Here is a 17365-nt window from a genome sequence, read left to right as displayed (position 1 = left end):
CAATAAAGTGTTGGCAGATATTAAGCAGACACTCTACTAATACTCTGAGAGTTAGTTGACATGTACTTGCAAAGTTACCTAGGGAGTCTAAAGTGCACAATTGAAAAAAGTGTTACCTATTTTTTAAAGCATTTATTAGTATTTGTTAATGTTAGTAAAATATGTATTGCTCATTGTTTATATTTAAGTTCACAGTGCATTAACAGATTTAAAAAATATTAGTAAATGTTGAAATTAACATTATTCTTTATTGCTAGTTCAACTAAAATAGAATACTGTTACATAGATTACTGTAAAATAATGTTAACAAATGAAACCTTATTGTAAAGTGTTTGTGGTATTTTGGAAAATGTCCTCATTTTAAAATTCAACCTCTCTTCCAGCAGATAACGTCTCATGTCTGGGTCACCATCCAGCTCGATCATGGACCAGAACACAACCAATTCAACTTGTGGCTTGTCTGAAATGAACAGCCCGTACATTCTTTATATCTGTATACTCTCTGGTTTTTCTGGCAAGCCTGGCACTCAACAGCATTGCAATATATGTGTATTTTTGTAAATCTATAAGCCAGTCCAGCATCACAGTCTATCTCAAGAATCTGGTTATAGCAGACTTGTTTGTCTGCCTGTGTTTGATATTACGCATTATCAAATTTGCAAGCACTTCAGTGGAAATACAACGTATCTACTGTAACTTTGGTGCTCCAGCTTCTTACCTCAACATGTACTCCAGTATTCTCTTCATGGGCTACATTGCTGCAAACAGGTATGGATGTTTCTCTCTAGTTTTTTGCATGTTTTCATAATTTCTTTTTGTGAAAGCCTGACCAAAAATTATGTCGGCACTATTTGGCATGTTTCATTGCTTTATCACAAATAAAACAAAAAAGAAAACAATTGACTCCAAGCACAACTAAGCAATGCTTATGTCACACTGGAATGTGAGGTTCTTAATTATACCAGCATTTAGTTTCCCCACTGACAGGAAAAGGACAGCAACCACTTCTAGAATTTATACAATTTATTTAATAACAATTTACTCACAATGATAAAATAGGCAACAGGATAAAAAAGTAAACAAAGGCAACTCACTGGTCAGTTAACACTTACAGCACAATTCATCAATTCATCAGCTTAGATTCATAATCCAAATCCTGTCATATATCAGTATATAAAATCATCAACCAAGCATAAAAATCCCAAATATAAAATGCATTGAAAGAAAAGTTTGGCAGTCTTTAGTCAAATCCCAAACCACATTCAAGGTCCATTGGCCTTATATGGAAGTCTGATAGACGAGCGGGCCGCGGAAGGGGGTGCTGATTCAGATGAGGCAGTCTAGTTAGATCGTCCCTTCACGCAGCTCTGTGATCCAATATAAGCAGCGGCAGCACTGAGGAAGAGTAAAAGCAGCCCTTAGTCTCTCGCAAAATACTGGCCCAGCTCTCACACACACACATAAGTTGATAGGCAGCACAACCTTTCTTCACTTAGCTCAAATCAGACGTTGAATCCACCGCATGAACATCTGCGTTCCTCTTCTGCTCTGCTGTAGAGGAATACACAAAACCCTGAGATCACAACACACCCAGGCATGGATCACACGCACCCAAAACACCAGTAAGCTGAGCACTTTCCTTCACTTTATCTCCATTAATGCGTTGTAATCAGATCCGTGCCCACTGCTCGTGTCGTAGATTTTTCCCTATCTAGATCCTACTCCAAGTCTACTGGGGACGTCTCCAATCGACGTTCTCCCTAACGTCTCCAATCAACGTTTAATAAATAGTCTAACGGGGATGTCTCCAATCGACGATCCCTAACTTCTCCAATTGACGTTTAATATATAGTCTACCTAACTAACTTGCTTCCCTAACTAGCTTTCTTCCTGCGCAGGAATCGACAAACAGACTTTAGCAAATGCCCTTTAAATGCTTTAATCACGGCCGGAGGATCTCTCGAGCAGTTCTCAGAGAATCTCCCCCAAGAAGAAGCAAGGCCAGAGGATCTCAGACAAATTCCATTGAGAATCCCACCAGCTAAAAGAATAAAACAGTTTTTATAGAATAAGGTGGTATGGCAAAAATGTCATGCTGCATTACATAATTTCCCCACAATTTGATTGGTTTTCATAGACAAACCCTTCTGTTACTAGGTAAAGCAAACTTTGTTTTAATGATTACTTCATTGTTAATCAGTTTCAATTCCCAAATTTGTCTCCTCTCACACAACCAAAGTAAAAAGGGGTGTGGCAACACAACATACAACATTCAAAAACACAGGACAGAACGTTTTAGTACATTGTGTTTCAAAGTGTTATCATGTTAGGCCTGAAAAAGGAAGTAAGGTTAGATGTTAGAGACATGGTTAGTTTAATATACAGTTTACTATTTTATCTATTAAAAATCCACCACACTCGTCTGGCTGTGACTTTCTGTAATCAATCGTAGCTATCGGTGTTCCTGCCCGTAGGTTCGGCTCGCGGTGTGCGTGTGTTCCTCTGCACACCTTCACTCTGCCTCACTCTGCCCCACTCTGCCCTCCGTTTCTCGCTTGTCTCTTCCTATTGCAAACTGCCTCACCTGTTCTTAATCAACAATCCAAGTCCGAGCAGCGCTGCCAATGCCGCCAATGTCAGAGAGTGAGGGTGGGGTCTGTCAATCATAACTGTTCGTGAGTATTTAGGCCAACAATTGACCCTTCGCTAAGCCACACCCGAAAACCGCCACAGGCCAATCGTGGATTAGCAACTGTAACTAGGCACGGGAGGTCTGGCAAGCTTTCGAGCGAGGGAAACATAACATGCCGAAGCGTTGTGCGTATGGATTGTGCAAATGTGATACCCGGTATCTTAAAAGTTTGGACGGGGTGGTGGATTTTGTTCCCTTCCCGAAACCTAAAACCCAAGGGGAGAAATGCCGGGTGTCATCTTCATTTATATAGCGCTTTTAACAATGTAGATTGTTCCAAAGCAGCTTTACATTGATAATAGGAAATTAAAAGTAAAGTATTTTGGCTTTATAGCAGCTCTAGAATAAAGTTATTGTCCAGCTCGTGGATCAAGCAGTGTGATTAAAGGCAAGACGGAGGCTCACTGACATAACTTAACGTTACTTCAAAATATATTTCAGCATTTTGTTAATCAACGGCCAAACTAACGTTACCCCAATCCAATCGCGACTCTGCCGGTGTAAGTTCTAGTAAAAGTAAAAGGTAGTTAGTAAAAGGAGGGAACATCACGGGGCTTGCCGGAGATCTCCAAGGAAAAGGTTGGTATGCAAACTTAATCAGTTCATAACAGTAAGTTAGTCCGACGTGTGAGCAATAACGTTAGCCTGGCGCGCTAAAAACATAAGCGGGAGAATGTTATCATTGCAAAGTGGTCAGGCTAATATCTTGTGTTTATTCCACAATACTTATGGATAAGCTGTTTGATTTATAAATATTAGAATATTTTCACATTTCACTTACCATGCTGTGCGTGAACATAGCTTTTCCTCAATTTGTGTGTTTCCCATTTGAATGGTCAGCGTATGAGGCGGCTGTTGCTTGCGCTGGGACCTAACGTTATAGTCTTTAGCTTCAATTTTGATGAAATTATTCTCTAATCAGTTGCATATTATGTCGTGGATATAGCCCTCGAATACATACTGCAGTCCCTTTTGTCATGCTCTCTCAGATTTTCACCTGTTCGCCAAAAATGACTAATTATCTCCTTAGGAATGTCTGAAACCGGTGCATACATACTGTAATAGACGTGCCAGGCGCAAAAGCTTGACAGGCGTAGCAACAGTAACTAAGGAGGGCGGGGCTTAGCGAAGGGTCAATTAAGCAACCAGTGACACAGCAATCAGTGATCAAAAAAACACATAAGGCACAAACCAAATAATAAAATACGTGGGTGAAATAAATGACGCGCAGGGGGTTCAATACTATAGACAGACAGATGTTCCGCATTTGACACTTACAAAGTCTCACAAACACATTTTAATAAAATTTAAATAAAGGTTGAATATGTCAATCTTCCTAGGCCAGACAACACTTTTGGCCACTACTGTAATTAAAAACAGATATTACACATTAAGGAAAGTCTAATAACAGTCCAACATATGATTATATTTTACTTCAGTAGCAAGTCATGGAGCCGCAAACGTCACAAACACTGTTTCTGTATTCTTTGAATTCTTTGCTCCTTTGTTTCAGGTACATGAGGATCGTCCGGCCAATGGAGACTCACATGCTGCAAACCGTCCGCTCGACCCGCTACATCTGCATAGTGACCTGGGCTGTCCTGTTGTGCTATAATTGTGTCTACATTGCTGTTTTTGCCAGTGCTGGTAAAGAAAACACTCCCCACAGTGGTTTCAACTGTGAAAGTTTTCATAACAGCTTGCTCAAACGGATCTACCTATCCATGCAGATCACTTCCTCTTTAGTATTTTTGTCTGTGCTGGTCTCCCTGATTCTGTTTTATTGGGGCAACGTACAGAGGCTTCGACAAGCTCAGCGCACGATGCCGGAAAAGCCTGGGAACACACAGCTCAGCAAGTCAAAACGCAACATGCGAGTACTGGTGGCGGTTTTCTGCGTGTGTTTTGTGCCCTATCATATGGTGAGACTGCCACACGCGTTCATCAGTCCCCAGCTGCGTGACTGTACAGCCGCTCAGGCCTTTTACATCATAAAGGAGCTGACCGTCCTGCTTGCAGTGCTAAATGCCTCCTTGGATCCACTTATTTACTTTGTCTTTTGCAAGACCTTCAGGGCCCAGCTTAACCTTCAAAGATTTCAACAAAGAAACCAGTAAGTTGAGTTAAAGGCGAAATGTGTGATTAGCGGCACGAAACGGAACAGCAAAAATTCAAATCCAGCCACATTTCATGGTGGGGCCAATGTAGGCAAGATATGGCCGTGAGATATGGGCCCTTCATGGGTTTGTCCATCGGTCCCATGTCGCCCCTATCTGAATTAACCCCAGCATGCCTACTGTACATTGGCCCCACCATGAGATGTTGGCTGGGAACAGGTTCACTTCCCCTAATGACAGCAGCACTTGAGCTGCACGAACTCCACAAGTTTTTATAAAACCTGTTCATCATGTTCAATTCAATGGAAGCACGAACATCTGACCGTCTACAAAGGAGTTCACTTGAACAATTTATTTGTTTAATTATTGATGTAGCAGTGCAGAAATATTTATTTTCATTTTAAGACTTTTCTTTGTTTTATTTAGCTTGACACAAATATTAATATAAAATCTTAAAATATATTAAATATCCAATTATAACATGATGTCCAGCCAAGGAAAATGGACATCTTCGCCCTTTATTTAAATATTCTTAAAAATTTGCTTGGATTTAATTGTTTTATTTGTGCTAAAGCAATGAAACCTGCCAAATTGTACAGACATCATTGTTGGCCTGGCTGTCATATAACAAAATTATGAACACATTCAAAAACAAGAGAGAGACTGCCAGCTAAATATTAATAACTGATCATGTTGTAGTCAATGTATGCTTTTTGCAGGGAGATTTTTGTGTTTATATCTGCATTTGTTTTATTGCTTAAGAAAATAAAACCTGTAGCTGTAGTTTGCCTTTTTTGCCAAATAATTTTGTCAGATAAATACTTTAACCATGTTAGTATTTTGTTCATTCCTCATATTTTCCTCTTTGATGGTTTAATTAATAAAACTTGTAGGATCATTAAAAACAAATATCCCCTACAGACATCACTTTTGGCCACCGCTGTAAATACATTTTATAATAATAAATGCAGTTTTCTAACAGTCTCACAGCACTCAGCGTGGGGTGAGAGAGGAAACCAGCTTGTGCTTGACAAACACAACATCCGTATTTAAGTCCCCTTTGAACTCCCACTGAATCCTCATATGGAGAGCTAATGATAATAAATCAGGAAAGCTCTTCAGACAACTGTGGTAAATGTTCTTGTGTTGTATTATTTTTATACTCTAATGTATTTGGTTGGATTTGTAAAACTAGGGCTAGGTTAAAAATTAGGTTCAATTGAAATTCTTACATGGCACTTTTAAGTTAAATTCAGGAATGTTCTGTAAATATTAAATTTTCTTGTTAGTTTATTCACAGAATTTTTTTTGGTCATAGTGTACATTATACTCACAAAGTACTCATATCTGGTTTGCATATATATATATATATATATATATATATATATATATATATATATATATATATATATATATTATAGTTTTTTATAGTCTCATATTTTGTTGTACCTTATGTTGTCTTGCACTGTTCATTGAGTCTCAGAGAAATTTTATTCACTGTATTTGTATATGGATGTGCTGAAAATAAAGCTCTTTTGAATTTAGAAACATCTGACAAAGTTGATGTTTTATTGGTAACACTTCAGAATAATGGTCCGTCATATATGCAGAAAGTAATGCAGGACTAATGAGTAGTACTACATTAACACTTCAGCTACTACTATTAACTAATATAGAAACAAGCTTAACTTATAAGTAAGTAATATCAAATTTAGAACTAAGATAGTTCCTTATTAGGTAATTAACCCATTTAATTCCAAATTTTTCCCAGACACAAAAATATCCAAATCATGTGTCATTAGTATCCCTTTGAAACAATCAATCATAATTTTTAGAAATGTTCATGGAAAAGTGTGTGAAAAAGTGTGTTATATAATCGGTCACAATTGTGACCGGTGGGAAACTGTGTTGTATCAACCATTGGACAGACTGAATATAGGTCTATTTGACCTGTGCAGTGTGTTTGTGTGTGTGTTTTTGTGTGTGTGTTTCTGAGTGTGTGTTTCTGTCTTTGTGTGTGTGTGTGTGTGTGTGTGTGTTGTATCAACCATTGGACAGACTGAATATAGGTCTATTTGACCTGTGTGCAGTGTGTTTGTGCATGTGTTTTTGTGTGTGTGTGTGTGTGTTGTATCAACCATTGGACAGACTGAATATAGGTCTATTTGACCTGTGCAGTGTGTTTGTGTGTGTGTTTCTGAGTGTGTGTTTCTGTCTTTGTGTGTGTGTGTGTGTGTGTGTGTGTGTGTGTGTTGTATCAACCATTGGACAGACTGAATATAGGTCTATTTGACCTGTGTGCAGTGTGTTTGTGCGTGTTTTTGTGTGTGTGTTTCTGTGTGTGTGTGTGTGTGTTGTATCAACCATTGGACAGACTGAATATAGGTCTATTTGACCTGTGCAGTGTGTTTGTGTGTGTGTTTTTGTGTGTGTGTTTCTGAGTACAGTATGTGTTTCTGTCTTTGTGTGTGTGTGTGTGTGTGTGTGTGTGTGTGTGTTTGTGTGTGTGTTGTATCAACCATTGGACAGACTGAATATAGGTCTATTTGACCTGTGTGCAGTGTGTTTGTGCGTGTGTTTTTGTGTGTGTGTTTCTGTGTGTGTGTGTGTGTGTGTATCAACCATTGGACAGACTGAATATAGGTCTATTTGACCTGTGCAGTGTGTTTGTGTGTGTGTTTTTGTGTGTGTGTTTCTGAGTATGTGTTTCTGTCTTTGTGTGTGTGTGTGTGTGTGTGTGTGTGTTTGTGTGTGTTGTATCAACCATTGGACAGACTGAATATAGGTCTATTTGACCTGTGCAGTGTGTTTGTGTGTGTGTTTTTGTGTGTGTGTGTGTGTGTGTGTGTGTGTGTGTGTGTGTGTGTGTGTGTGTGTGTTTGTTTGTGTGTGTGTGTGTGTGTGTGTGTGTGTGTGTTTGTTTGTGTGTGTGTTTGTGTGTGTGTTTGTTTGTGTGTGTTGTATCAACCATTGGACAGACTGAATATAGGTCTATTTGACCTGTGCAGTGTGTTTGTGTGTGTGTTTCTGAGTGTGTGTTTCTGTCTTTGTGTGTGTGTGTGTGTGTTTGTGTGTGTGTGTTGTATCAACCATTGGACAGACTGAAAATAGGTCTATTTGACCTGTGCAGTGTTTTTGTGAGTGTGTTTCTGTGTGTGTGTGTGTGTGTGTGCGTGTGTGTTTCTGTGTGTGTGTCTGTGTGTAAAATTAGGTAGAAAGTTAGGTAGCAGCAGAAAGTAAGGTAGAACAGTTAGCCTATGTGTATTAGCATGTAGATACAATGGGTTATCCCACCGGTCACTATTGTTGCACTATTGTATACATGTTTGTGAGTGCTATGACCACATTAAAAAAAGTTGAGTAATTGCAAATGCATATATCAATACTAGACACCTTAAACATGATGTGTACCAAAAATCTATGTCCTATCTTTATGTTAACATGCATTACTAACATATTCTTTGGGAGCTTTCTTGCTGCCATCCTCTTCTCTTGGTGCAAACAGGAAGTAAACAGCTCTGGTCATGTGACAATTTACAGTAAACATGCGACACTGCACATATTTCATTGAGACCCTGTATTATTTCAATATCTGCTGTAAATGCATTGATAGATCATTTAGTAACATTTTTATAGCCTTAGAAATGAAACATTTTTTTACGGTCACTATTGTGACCGGTGGGATTAAATGGGTTAATATTTAATATTAATTACTCTCTCTTAATATTAAATACTCTCTCCAAGGGGAGATTGGCATCATTAAGAACTGATAGGTAATTTTGACAAATTATAAAGAATTACTAATTAATTACTAATCACAACATTAACGTGTCTGAGACATTAGCAACTGTCTTTTTTGACTCTCAATGTGGTCATAAAATGCATCACTCAAGTGTTAAGGGAGACCGGGACGGTTGCTTTGCATGTCTCTCAGTTAATCAGAGACTATTTGTACTAGACCAACCAAATTTGTATATATTAAACTTGCATCTGTCTGCTAATTACCCATACCATTTAAAGATGATTATATGACATATCGTTCACAGTATTTATTTGAATGGAATAAGCCAGATGTTGCAACTGACCCCGACCCAGGGGACAGTTGCAACACAACCATGGGACGGTTGCAACATGTTAAAAATGCCTTAAATTTCACTAATTAACTTTAGCTTTTTGTCTGAGCATAGAATTCTGAAAATATTAACTGTTTTAGGCCTACTATAATAGTATAGTATTATTTATTTATACAATAATATTACTGTAGCCTAGTCATATTTATCAAATAACAGTTATTGAGTTTTGTTTGTTTATGTGTAGAACATAGGCCTACATAGATTCAATATCTCCATATTTCAGTGTTAGACAGGAAAAATTTAACAATTTGCAATGCAACAAACTTTTATTAAACATGCAATTTATAACTTGTTGCAACCGCCCCCAACCCGATCAGCCACGACAGAACATCATATGCCTGCTAGACACACTAACTTTGACACATGCTAACCATGTACTTAGAAGTCAACAAAACAATAATTCAAACTAAGTAAGTTTTGATTAATTCATGCAAAATGTCAGGACAGTATGACAAAAATACATCTTATGAAAAAATTTACTTTCATACCTCCAAAACAAGTTTTGTTCACTAAATGCAGCAGCAGATGTTGAATATGTCTTCTGTCTTCTTGGTGGGGGGAGGGTCTAACTGTGAACGTGCAGTATGAGTGTCATCACTCTAGCTTGTTTCTGATTGGAGAAAAATGACATGTTGCAACTGTCCCCGGTCTCCCCCTACTTAGTCACTATGCAGGAGCTACTAGTGATCTGGTGATCTGTCACGGTGGTGCAGGAAGTGACAGGTCCAGATCACTATCTTTAGTTGGAACTCAGCACTATTTCTGAATAACTAAAGTACTTTAAGAACAAAATAATTGGTCCAATTTAGCAGACTTTAAGTATACCAATTTAGTATACCAAAAGTGCAATTGCAGGGTATTTATATTAAGTATATATTGTACATATGTAAATGTATTTGTAGTATACTTAGCATAAAATAAATGTATTTATAATACACTTTAGTATATTTAGTTTTCACTGGAGCATAGTTCTTGAATATTGTCTTTTTTTACTCAGAACATCGTCATAAAATGCATCACTAATTACTCAAACGCTACCTATTCATTCTTCAAGAACTACTAGTGATCTGGACATTTATTTTAAAGTGAAAACATATGTTTAAAGTGTTTAAAGATGTCCAGATCACTAGTAGTTCCTGCATAGGTAACACTTGAGTAATTAGTGATGCATTTTATGATATTCAGAGTAAAAATGATGGTGGATTACGTCTCAGACACACAATAATGTTCTTTATGATTTGTCAGTTAATTAATAGCTATTAATGAGGCTAATCTCACTAAGTAATTATTGATTACCTAATAAGGAACTATCTCCTAAATTTTAGATTACTTTCTGAATAGTTGAGCTTGTTTCTATACTGCAGTAGTTAATAGTAGCTGAAGTGTTAATGTAGTACTACTCATTAGTCCTGCATTACTTCCTAGTTACTTATTAATGACAGACCATTATTCTAAAGTGTAAACATTTATTGAAACACAGCTGATAACTTCATAGACTCTAATCAGCATCACATTAGGCTATGTTGATGCACTAGGAGGAGGAATCTGTTTGTGTACAGATATATATATCAGTGGAGGAAGTTCCTGCAATGCTGATCAAGTGTCCACCCACGAGACAAACTGAGTGATTCTGTTAGTTCCTGTCTCAGAGTCAACGCCTCCTTCCTCTCAAATATCATGTGAGGCTCTTCTCCTCAACATGATCATTCTCTGTCATAATTCAAGCTGACTCAACTCCTCAAGTAAGTTTCTTTTATTATGGTAAAAGTTATAATTAATTGACAAAGTTATTTTGAGTGTTTTACAATTCAGAAATGTCTGAATGCAAATGGCACCATATTCAGGCTGACGGCATTAAAAATTCAAAGTCCTTCTGATTAAAATCTAAAATGAAAATTCGGTCATGCTTTATGTTGTAACCCATATGACTTTAGTTTGTTCTTTCTTTCTGTGGAACAGAAAAGGAGATGTTAGACAACAATGTTTAGTGACTGACAGCATCACTCACCATTCACTTCTAATGCATGTTTTTCTCGTTCATTGAAAGCGAATGATCTTGTCGTTCTGTATAGCATCTCCTTTAGTGTCAAGTCAAGTCACCTTTATTTCTGTAATGCTTTATATAATACAGATCAGTTCAAAGCAGATAACATTAATAACATTAAAATGATTAAATGATGCAAACAGTTCATTTCAGCTGTACAGCAGCTCTAAGTGCTTTGGTTAGTTTCATTAAAGATCATCAATTATTAAAATGATTTCATCTATAAAGCAGTTCTACAGAAAAACATTGATATCATCATCCAGCTCAGTTCAGTTCTCATCCAGTCGTGTCAGTGCAGTCAAAACGGTAATATTTCAGAATAAGAAAAGAGTCATAGAGGTTTGGAACAGCCTGGGGATGAGTAAATGATGACAGATTTTTCATTTTTGGGTGAACTATCTCTTTAAAGGCAGGGTAGGTAGGAATGGTCTAAAAAACTTCTTTTTCAAATTTGTTTAAACTTTATGTACATATCAATACATAATTAAAATGTAAGTACTCTGAAAAAGAAAGTATAAAAATCGAGTGTCTGTAGACCTCTCAGGACTGTTTTAAAGACAGTTCATTATTTCCATTCACTCCACCCCCTCCCTTCTGGGCTCCTTCCAAAGCCACGCCCCCAAAACACATGAACGCGCGACTCCAACCGCTGAGCTGAAGACGCATTATTTACCTGAGAGAAGCAGAGAGGAAGGAGCACAGTGCATGTAGTGACATCATGTCAGAATCACATGTAATAAAAAAATCTAACGCTAATTGCTTATGAATATAAACAAATAAGATGTATTTTAGTACTCACTATCAAGCTAGCATATTGATATTGGTAAATTTAAAATATATATATTTTTTGATTCGTTAACGAGCTAGTTATATAAGCTAAAAACAGGTTGCATTGATACACTTTTTTACATTACCATCAGTTATATTGTGCTGAAGATGAATTTCGTGTAAGATTCATAACATATATGGTGTTCTGCATGTAGGGGTGGGAGATATTGACAAAAATGAATATCTCGATATTTTTTTCCAATATCTAGATATCGATATTCAGGCGATATTTTTGCCATCCTTCAAAGAAATGTGAGCAAACTGGCAAAGAAGGTCCAGTTGGTCTTTTGACTTGCTGCATTTGACCTATATTATTCTAGGCTATAGAAAAAAACAATAAAGGAGCTAACTAAACAGAATCTGTGGCAGCCCCTACTTTTTCCACTTACAAAAAAAAAAAAAAAAAAAAAAAAACTTAACTAGGCACTTCTTGCAACAGTGATTATTAAATCAAACAACAATATTGTTGATGATCAATTCAAAGTAAAAAAAAAATAACATTTTCAAAACAGTATAAATCCATTCATTTTTCCCCCAAAACGCTATAAATCCATCTTTTTTTTTTTCTTCTAAATTTATGGTTTGTCTTTTTAAAAAAGTTTTTGTCTTTTATTTTTCGTGTTTGCATTTATGAGGAAAAAACAATATTACTTGACAGTTCTCCATTATGGACGCGAGCGCTCTGAAAGCTGCACTAAGACTTTCAAACTTTAACAGAGACCTCAAAACAGAAAGCACAAAGCCTTTCTTTAAAACGAATTTCGTTTTGTATTAATTGTATCTTAATTTTAATATTTTTTTTTTTCATTAATTCATTAATATTTTCATTCCTGGATTAAATACATAAAGTAAATATAGGCTATCAATCACAACATAAGGTGCTTGAACTGGAGATTATATCATCGTGAACCGAACCGTAGCCTCGCCTCACAGGCCTAAAAAATGTGGAATATATTTACAGAAATCTGGTTCTAAACAAAACCATCCAAAACAAAATAAAACTATGTAGCCTAAATGTGCATTTCTCCGGTGCATGCGTTCACTAGCCTACTGCGAAGATCGCGAGTCAAATATCGTCAACTTCATCTTTGCAGCCGACACAGAAATTAATAAACAATTAAAATGTCTTATTGCAATATTTTACACATTCATAATCATTACTTTTGCTGGTTCTTTGAGGCAGCTTTTTAGGTTTATGGCGTTTTGGAAAAGAGCTCTTCACGTACGTACAAACACCGTTTCACCAAGGCACAGCAGCCCTTCAGCACATAAGAACAAAAAGAGAAAAAGCACGGACTTACTAATTACGAAACTTTGATGTGGTTGAACAGCTGAAACAGTCACAAATTCCTTTGCAACTCAAACCTTCTCAGTACGAGTTATGATGGAAGAGAACAGCATTACAGTTTTCAGCGCGTCCTCCTTTGATTGCTGTGTTGTGACTGGAAAAGTGCATGCAGGAGCACATGCGCAAAATGTAGGTTTGTAAAATGTCCTTTTGTAAAATAAAAATAATTTTAGGGCGAAGCAGAGGAGGTCGTGCAAGAGGCCGTGGCGTGCAACTAGGTTCCGAGGAAGTAGAGGCTGAGGAAGGGGTGGTCGCTGGAAAGCCACGATGATATTGACACGCGTTTTATTTCTTTGTTTATCCAAAGACTTTTTGTTCATTGCCTTTTCTTGTACTGTCTTCTTTTTTTGCCTTGTTTGCCTTCACTAACTGCATGCCGGTAATGTGAATTTTGATTGCTCTTTGTCTGCCATTGTTTTGCTATTCCTAGGTTCCGTGCCTCTCGAATTCCTCAAATCAAACGTGCGCGCGCAAGAGGGCAGATCCCGTGGCAAAAGGGTGGTTGCCATGGTTGCGAGAGAGAGTGACAGTCGCCTAAGCCAATCCTTTGATTCGTCCCGAATCGAAATAATGAGCTGTGTTTAATACAGATTAAACGGTCTAGAGTCACTTGATTTTTATACTCTTTTTTTCAGAGTACTTACATTTTAATTATGTATTGATATATATAGAAAGTTTTAACAAATTTGGATCTTTTATTTTTATATAGTCCTACCTACCAGGCCTTTAAGTGAGAAAAAAAAATATGATAAGACTACTAGTTTATATTTAAAAAAAATTTTTTTATAATGATCTTATTTATTAATCAACTATAATGACAAAATGACGAGGGATTTGTTTTTGGTGTTTGTACTTATGAAAAAATAGTGTACTTTAAATCTTAAAAGTATACTTGCAGATATATATATATATATATATATATATATATATATATATACACACACACATACACATACACACACACACAAACCTTTCATTAAAGTTATACATGAATTTTGAACAATACCTGTTCTTGTCTTAGGAGAACTTTGATGAACTTGTTTGGTCCACTTCAAATGTTGACTATATATGTATATGTATGACTATTAAATTAAATAAAAAGCAAGAAAGTGACTGTGTTTCTAAGCACACTTTTAACAATTGCATTTTGTAATCATTTTACTTTTATAAAGTTATATCTGGACATCAGCAAAAAGGCCTATAGAAGTTGTTTAAAACATTGCCATTGTCATCAAAGCACACACTAAAAAAAGTTCTTTCATTTTCCATTTTAGTAATGGACAACATCAACAACACACAGACGGAACAGAAAAACATCACGGATCTCAGCAGTGTGTTCACAAAGCAGGTTCTGCCTGTGTTGTACTCCATCATCTGCGCTTGTGCCTTCATTCTCAACGGACTTGCCGCTTGGATCTTCTTCAGGCTTCCCAGCTCCTCAGCATTAGTTGTTTATCTAAAAAACATGGTGTTGGCAGACATTCTGATGCTGTTTACCTACCCGTGGCGTGTGGCCAGTGACCTCAGCAGCGGTGGCTTTCAGTTGAAGCTGATAGTCTGCCGCTACACAGCTGTGCTTTTCTACCTCAGCATGTACACAGGAATAACCTTTATGAGCCTCATCAGCTTGGAGCGCTACTTCAAAATCGTCCGCAGCACCTCCAAAGTGTCTTCCTTCCTGCAGCGCGTTTCGGTAGCGAGAGCTCTCGCGCTGCTATCTTGGGCCGTCATGATGTTCTTCATGCTGCCGAACACCATATTAACCGACCAACCAATGCCTAAAGAATTTAACTGCATGGTCCTGAAAAGTGAGCTGGGTCGGCGCTGGCACGAAATTTCAGCCCACTTCACCGTTGGAGTCTTCTGGGTGGCGTTCATGCTGATGGTGTTTTGCTACACCTCCATCGCCTGTCACGTGTACCGCTCTTACAAACGGGTGCAAAGGAACAGCAGTGAGGCAAGACGACGGTCAAATCGAAGCATATTCAGCTTGCTGGCCGTGTTTGTCTTCTGTTTTGTGCCCTACCACGTTTGTCGCGTTCCCTACACGCTTAGCCAAAGGCCCGAGGCTGGTTTTAGCACGTACCACCGCTTCATTCTCTTCCAGATGAAAGAAGCTACGCTCTTTCTGTCCGCCCTTAACGTCTGTCTGGATCCCGTCATTTACTTCTTAATGTGCAGGACATTCAGAGAGTCACTTTTGCAGACTTTGTGTAACACTTCTGTAAACCGAGACACCAGGAGGCCTTCAATAGGTACTGGGCTGAGTGTCAGTAATCTGTAAGAGGAAGAGCAACGAAGGAAATGGAAAATACCATTTTCAAGATGTAAAAGCAGATTTTACATTTTAAAACCACGTATCTTGCTATGGTTTCCTTGCATGAGAAAATGCAGAATAAGAAGGCAGGATGAAAGAAGGTCACACCACAGTGGTGTTTTCCAGAAAACCAGTATCCAACCACAGCTCTCAAAATCATACTGAAATAAGCCAATCCTTAATGGCAAGGTATAAATAAAATTTACTCACCCTCATGCCATTTGAAATCTGATCTTAAAATAAATGCTTCATATTGATGTTACAGAAGAGCCATTTTAGGCTATGTGAAGAACCTTTCAGTGAACAGTTCTCTTTTTTTCTTTTTTTTTTTAGTGTGAAGAACTTTTTAATAATCTGAAGAACCCTTTTCCACTTTAAAGAACCTTTTGTGTAATGGAAAGTTTCCATAGGTGTCAAAGGTTCTTCATGGAACCATAGATGCCAAAATTTTTTTATTTAAGTGTGTACTTCTGTGAAATATAAATGGTGAAATTTTGAAGAATATCCCAGACAATCTTTCCCATACAATCAAAGTGAATGAGACTAGGGGCAATATTTTAATGATCTAAGTGCATGGTCTAAAGCTTAGGGCGTCCGAAGGGTTGTCCCTATTCTCTCAATGAGTAATGGGTGTGTTTTTGAGTGTGTTTTTGAAGTGTTAAAGGGGTCATGAACTGGATTGTTTTATTATTTTATAATGTTGCCTGGGGTGCCCTTATAATGTTAATATGATTTTTACATCAAAAATTGTCATAATTTATAAATAAAAGCCATTTTTCCAAGCCTGATTTCAGCCTCAGATTTGAACGCTCTGTTTTAAGGGGCGTGTCTGCTGTGAGACTGCAGTGCAAACGCCCACTGCTGTGATTGGCTGACATGCTTGCATATGAAATAGCTAGTATTACATGAACTCTCTCGAAAACTTTTACGTTTTTACTATTACAGCTATCGAGATTAACAAATCGTGAAAAGTATCGTTTAAAGCATTATATTTAAATCTATTCCATCACATGAAAGGTTGCAGCATGATGAGCACTGACTGAGCAGATTACAGACAGTCTGTTGATCGCGTGAATAAAGATCTTATCATTGCAATGCAATTTTTTGCACTCTCACAAATGCTTACACCAAATCACAATGCAAACACGATGTGAATACACAGTAAGAGCTTCGTTGTGTAGTGTAACAGTGTCATTATTTCATCACGAGTTTGGTAAGTGTCCAGATAAGCTCTCGCGGCTCGCGCTGTGCTGTTTGATTGACAGCTTGGGCGATTGGAAAGGGATCGTTCTTTGATCGCTTTCTGTATATAATTTAATAACAGTTTAAAAAAGATTATTTTCATAATAGGGGAGAACGGGGTAATGTGAGACATCGGGTAATGTGAGACACCCCCTGTATCTAGGCAACGGAACACAATTTTGGCCATTTGACCATTATGTTTTCAAGCCCCTCTCATTTCCCCTTGGCCATGAAGGAGATGACCTCATGGTGCTGTAGTAAGCATGTTTTTTTCACAAAAATATTTTTTTTGCATGTAAAAGTAAATTTTCTTGCTGTCAACTTAATCAACTGTTGTGCCAAAGCAAATTGATTCAGGTAGAAAAACTTATATCATACATGTTGATGAACTACCAACATATAAAACCATGTGATGATTACCCTGAATTGCTAAGAGAGATAGTTTTTTTCTAAAATGTGGCGGTGGGGTAAAGTGAGACATGAGGCACAAGTTAAGTTTAGTCTTAAACATATTTTAACGTAATATTACATGACATGTTTTATTTTTAATGTCATAAACATTGTAGAAAAGCCATCAAAAAGAGAAGGGGGAAGTAAAATCAGTAGCCTAGGGTGCAGTAGCTGAGGCAAAGAGGTGGAGCACC

General features: G+C 37.4%; 1 protein-coding gene and 1 pseudogene across 2 annotated transcripts; both read left to right on the top strand.

Annotated features, from left to right (window-relative positions):
- The first annotated feature begins 423 nt into the window (after positions 1-423).
- Positions 424-6133, top strand: LOC311090221 (G-protein coupled receptor 87-like; annotated as a pseudogene). Its single transcript, XR_014609640.1, has 2 exons — positions 424-768; positions 4206-6133. The product of XR_014609640.1 is annotated as a G-protein coupled receptor 87-like (transcript).
- A 4464-nt stretch (positions 6134-10597) lies between these two features.
- On the top strand, positions 10598-16267 carry LOC311090218 (P2Y purinoceptor 14). Its single transcript, XM_084125396.1, has 2 exons — positions 10598-10684; positions 14437-16267. The coding sequence occupies exon 2, from the start codon at positions 14439-14441 to the stop codon at positions 15444-15446; it is 1008 nt and encodes a 335-aa protein (XP_083981522.1). The 5' UTR covers positions 10598-10684; positions 14437-14438; the 3' UTR covers positions 15447-16267.
- The last annotated feature ends 1098 nt before the right edge of the window (positions 16268-17365 follow it).

The sequence above is a fragment of the Abramis brama genome (assembly GCF_963993115.1).
Source record: "Abramis brama genome assembly, chromosome: 10".
Classification (NCBI taxonomy): Eukaryota; Metazoa; Chordata; class Actinopteri; order Cypriniformes; family Leuciscidae; genus Abramis; species Abramis brama.
Note: the sequence above shows the minus strand (reverse complement) of the source record. Positions and strands in the feature narration are given on the sequence as shown.